We start from the raw sequence: 5,543 nt of genomic DNA, 5'->3' as shown, positions 1-5,543 counted from the left end.
CAATACCCATTAAGTAATCCGTAGGTTATTTCTAAGTCGGATCCAAATTTGGAGTTGGCGTATGTGTTGCTAGTGCCAAGATCGACAGTATTGAATTATTGGTATAGTAAAACTTGCATGCATCTCACGAAATCATTGAAGTTATTCAGACGTGCGTGTCTACATATATATTTGATTTAGATCAAACCAGGAAATTATTGACAGAATTGTGAAGGAAACGAATTAATCCTGCCGACTTTATTCAGATTCATGTGCTTTATACTGTATCCAAATCTTTGATACAGTTAATACAACTTGTAATTACTGTAAGAATCGAATAACTATATACTGTATACGATGACAAAAAACTGCGAAAGCAACTGTACCTACACGTACCTATATCTCTTAACTTAAAAGTAATATATTACTGGATCTTGACCCAAATACCCTCACTTGGAATCTGCTGATGAACCACATATACAAGATAATATCCGGACGGTGCAAGATTACCGGAAGCCGGCGTCGTAACCTGAACTTCAAACTTCAAGTTCCCCACTGCTCTAACATTCTCGGAAGCAAGAACCACTAGCCTCTGGTTCATCGAGAACGAATGCGTAGTAAATGAAGGTGACACCATCGTAACATACACCGAATTCAGTTGTATTCTCCCCGTTATCGAAATTTGAACGGCTAGCTTCTGTCCATAACCAACCGTAACTTGTGACTGAGGTGAATAGATGCTCGGACGTATACTTGCGAATTGCGAGTCCAAGTAATTAGGAGAGAATGCTTCTAAGGCAAGTTCGGTTGGGAAAAGCACGTTTGTGAACTCGTAACGAATATGAGGGTTACTACCTCCAACAAGCACTCTACCATCACGTAGCAGTACTGCAGTGGAATGGTACATGCGTGGTATGGTGCTCGGGTTTTGTTGCTCGAACCGTGACCCGACCGCATTATCGGGCTTGTAAGCAACCGGGTTCAGTACCGGGTTCCGCCCGAGCTCCCACCCCGCGGTACCTGATCCGGCACCGTTGATAATTAAAACGTCACCGTTGGCTAGTAACGTCATGTCACCCATGACTCTAGCTAGAGGCATGTTTTCCACAACCCACTGCGGGTTCGGGTCGGTTATCTTGATCCGAGCGCATGTCTTCAATGCTGGCACAAAAGTCCCACTTTCGGCCTTAACATAAGACCCTTTGGGAGCTCCACCGCAAACCAGAACCTCAGCTGCCACAGCCTGACCTTTTGAAGTCTTGAGAGGTAGCAACACCGCTGAACCGCTGCTCGGATACGACCTTGGGTCCCCACCGGGTATTGTGGGGTACGTCTTCACTATTTTACCAGCAACATAGTCGTACAATATAGCTCTATTGTTGGCAAAGATAAAAAGATTGCCGTCAAGGTTGAGAAAGACAAAAGGGTAGAGATTGTTCTCTATGGCGTTGCCGTCACTTGTCTCAACAAGAAAAGGTAGACTGTGCGCGTTCATTGAGCCTCCACTTTTGGGATAAAACTCGTAGTTGAACTGCCGCCGTCCGCCGATGATTATCTGCCGACCATCTGGCAGAATATGATTGGTGGCATACCATCTCCGGTTGACTAACCCGAACTCGATTTCTTTCCAGTCACAAGTAGGACAAGGGTCAAAAACCCTCACCCGTCTCTCTCCGTCGTTGAAACCTCCCGTCTGGACTAGACTTCCGCTGGGGTTTACTGACCCCGAAGAGCACCACACGTCGGAGTACACAAACAGAGGACGGATTTTGTTGGACGCCACGTCGTACTCGGCGGAGTGGGCCGTGCAGTCGACTTTAAGCGCCGTGTCGTTGGGGTTGTTGCGGCAGACGCCGTTGGGGAGGGGGAGGTTGGATTTTCCGAAGTCGGTGCGGTCGAACATGACGACACGGTCGTTGTGGAGCAGCTGCATGTGCATGGCGGAAATGCCGACGCTTTTCACAAGCAGCTGCCATTTGCCGCCGGCGGCGTGGGTCAGAGGGAAGAGAAAAGTGGATATGAAGAGGAATGAGAGAATGAGATGGGAAGTTGGGCACGCCTTCATAACGGGGGGTTCCGATTTGATTCTCTATTTGGCTTGTTCGTGTTTTGGTCTGTTATTGGTCTCAGAATAATTGATCCATCTGTGAAGCTTTGCTGCTCTGCTTTGCTGTGTGTCTGAGATTGTCGCCTTTATATAGTAGTGAGCTTGTGATCTGGAAGAGACGATTACACAGAGAGACAGATAGAGCCACCGCCCACATGCATATATGTAAACGTGTGGGACCGGATTGATGAAAACGACAGACCGTTGTTTTGTATCGGTTTGAAAATATAATGACCTTGTTCTGGGTTTGTAAATGCAAATATAAATTCTCAGTAGGAATGCTAGCTAGCCTTAGCTGCTTTATATTCCATCATCTGTTTTGTTTTTATTTTTTCTTTAACTGGTGATGATATTTATTTCGTTTTTTTTCTGGTTGGTAAATGTGGAAATGGTCATTACTATTGATTCTTGAATGATCGAGTGCATTGATAATAACTCGTTTTCCGGCAACGGTCAAAGAAAGTTAAGAAACTGAAACGGACAAAACAGTGAGCTAGTGCTAGCTGTATAATATTTCCTTTACACGTACGCGTCTGGATTACTTGATGTTCATTTTAGTTTCTTTTGCTTTAGCTTAAGCTGCAAGGCTGGGTTGAAAGGAGAGACGGGACTCGTTTGACATTGTTGTTTTGGGAAGGGCCTTTTTTTGATTGATCACACTCGCTCTTAGAGTTTTCTTTTCGTCCTTTTTGATTATCCGAATTTCTTTCTGTCCATTTTTTTTTTTTTTTGCCTTTTACTTTGTTCATGATCTTTTCATCCTTAACATTGACGACTTATTATGTTGTAATTTGTAAATAACATAGAGTTTACAATAGAATGGATGGATAAACACACGTTTTTGATCGACTAATTGGACTTTTTTCTTTTCTTTTCACGAATTAAGAATATTCACGAGCTGATTCGTTTTATGAATTTAAAAATATGTGATGTTGGATTTTTCAACTATTAAATCTATTTTTCATCGAATTAAAAATAGAGTGTTAGATTCCTTAATTTGAATTGAGTACATATTTCTCCGACAAAAATAACTTTCTATAATATGTTGCAACTAATTTTTATGACACCTGTAGATGTTTGGTATTATCGAGTGTTGAAACTCCAAAGTCAGAGTAATTAGATTAGCCATTGAATTTTGTTGGTAATCATGCATTATTCTTGTGTGTCTTAATTGATTTCGATCTTAATGCATATTTTTATGGTATAATATGGACTTTTGGACCTGAATATTCCTCTGCTATTGCTCTCTTTTTATATTGGATGTGTTTTGTCTACTTGATTTAAGAATGTTGAACCTAACTAACTAATCGTTAGGTCACACCAATAGTCTGTCGAGTAGTTCCTTGAGCCCAAGATTCCCAACCCTAGCCTACAAAAAGGGGGATTGAATGCAATTGATTTATTAGAACATATTTAAGTCGAGAAAATCTAATAATCTAGCAATGTGGTTAAGGTTCCAATTCCATGTATTAACACCTGCGCGCAGTTAGAGTTGTTAGTTGTCTGTGTGTATACGTTTGTGATTAGGATTTTGAATTCCACAAATAAGTACATGTGATCAGGGTTTTTAATTGTTTGTGTAAAGGTATGAAATTAGGGTTTTCAATCCTGTGCATCGACACCTGTAGGGAATTTTTAATTGTCTGCGCATATGTGTTTATAAGATTAATTATGAGACACTTATAGTTATGATTTTTAATTGTTTGCGCGTGTGTGTTGTTGCTCATAAGGGCTTTGCAATTTCTCTTTACCTAACTCAGTTACTATATATCTTACAATCTTACACCATTGTGACTAATCACAAAATGTTTAAAGTTTCACAAAGTCAAGTGTTAATTAAGGAAGATGTGTTTATTACTCATTTGATTCATGAGAATTTCTGAAGGGGATGTAAGACAAATAGCAGACGACAAGAATATATTCAAAAAGGACGTATTCATTCTTAAGAAAACTAATCAAGTAGTTTGCTGACCCATCACTACTAATTAACGGAGTCAAAAACGACTTCGAAGCTGACTCATTACAACATGCATTAATCACAAACTAGTTTTATTGTCATTTCCATACACCACGCCACAAGTTTGATTACCTTAATTAATTAGTTGCTTAATATGTTAGGCATCTGTGGCTGTCATATTCCAAAGCCTCGAGCTTGGTTTTACTCAAGCAGTTGGGGCACCCTGGCCTCATTTATGTTTGCCCATTCTGGCAAATAAAGCTTATTGCTTGTCTACGAAGGGATCAGAATTGCTTGGAGATCGTTTATATTATGCAAAAAGATGAACAATGCATGTTAGTTCAATTTACGTCCCTTTCGGCGCTGACGAACTGGAAAGAAAAACAGATGGAAAAAAATTTCAGTTTACTACCCTGTGGTTTGCACTCAACATCATATTAGTCTCTGTTCTTTTAATTTGATCAGCAACACTCCCATGCTTTCAATTTCAATCAGCCGTGCCCAAATTTTTCCGAGACATCCAAATCAGACGTTAAGTGGTGAGCTGGCAGCGACAAAGTCAGCGAGTGGGCCCACATAAAGGGGTAAACTCGACATTAATTTCCACCCAAACTAAAAGCAAAAACAAAAACAAAAAAACCCAAATTCTTGAAACTTGTGGGTAGAAGTTTTGTTTGATCTGGCGTTGGAAACTTGTTTTGTCTGGTTGTGAAATTCTTTTTTCTTCTCTGAGCTATGCAATTGTTCCTAGAAGGTTTGTATTGAATCAAAGAAGAATTGGTATTGAATCAAAGAAGAATTAATGATACAAACAAAAAGGAAAAGGAGGAAGACGAAGATGAAGGAGACAATGACAGAAAGAAGAATTGTTCGGAGAGAGAGAGAGGAAGAGAGAAGAAGTAGAAGAATTTTTTTTTTTAATCAGGAAGAAGAAGAATTATTTGAATGGAAATATAAGAAAATAAAAAATAGTTGATTCTGCAATAATTAGGGGCATATCTGGAAAATATAATACTCAGTTTGTAAAATATTAAATGCTATAGTTTTGAGTGAAATAAGATGACACATGTCAATCAATAAGTGGGAAAGGTAGAAATGAAAGGTAGATGGGGAAGGTTGCTAGCATTCCTCCGGGCGGTCTTGACAAAGCATCTGCGATAAGTATGTAAAGCATATATACTAGATCCATCTTCGGGTTTGATTATGGGAACTTCCAAGATTAATATATTTTCAAATATTAGGGTTTAATTATGGGGATAATAGAAGTACACACAAGATTAATGCAAATTAACAATTTAATTAAATACCTAACAAAATGAGACTGAGGCGTGCTTAATCCATAGTCAATATTATAATTAGTATTAAACGACTTCATGTTTCAGGAGGCTGAATCAGTGTGTTCGATCTTTGATCTTGTTGGTGAGTCACATCAATATATATATATATATATATATATATATATATATATATATATATATAGAGAGAGAGAGAGAGAGAGAG

General features: G+C 39.2%; 1 protein-coding gene across 1 annotated transcript; it reads right to left on the bottom strand.

Moving 5' to 3' along the window:
* Positions 1 to 214: 214 nt before the first annotated feature.
* On the bottom strand, positions 215 to 2,163 carry LOC133738216 (aldehyde oxidase GLOX-like). Its single transcript, XM_062165679.1, has one exon. It carries the CDS (start codon positions 2,042 to 2,044, stop codon positions 404 to 406), a length of 1,641 nt encoding a protein of 546 aa, XP_062021663.1. The 5' UTR covers positions 2,045 to 2,163; the 3' UTR covers positions 215 to 403.
* Between the last annotated feature and the right edge of the window lie 3,380 nt (positions 2,164 to 5,543).

This window comes from Rosa rugosa, chromosome 3, assembly GCF_958449725.1.
Source record: "Rosa rugosa chromosome 3, drRosRugo1.1, whole genome shotgun sequence".
Taxonomy (NCBI): domain Eukaryota; kingdom Viridiplantae; phylum Streptophyta; class Magnoliopsida; order Rosales; family Rosaceae; genus Rosa; species Rosa rugosa.
This window is presented reverse-complemented; position numbering and strand designations above follow the sequence as displayed.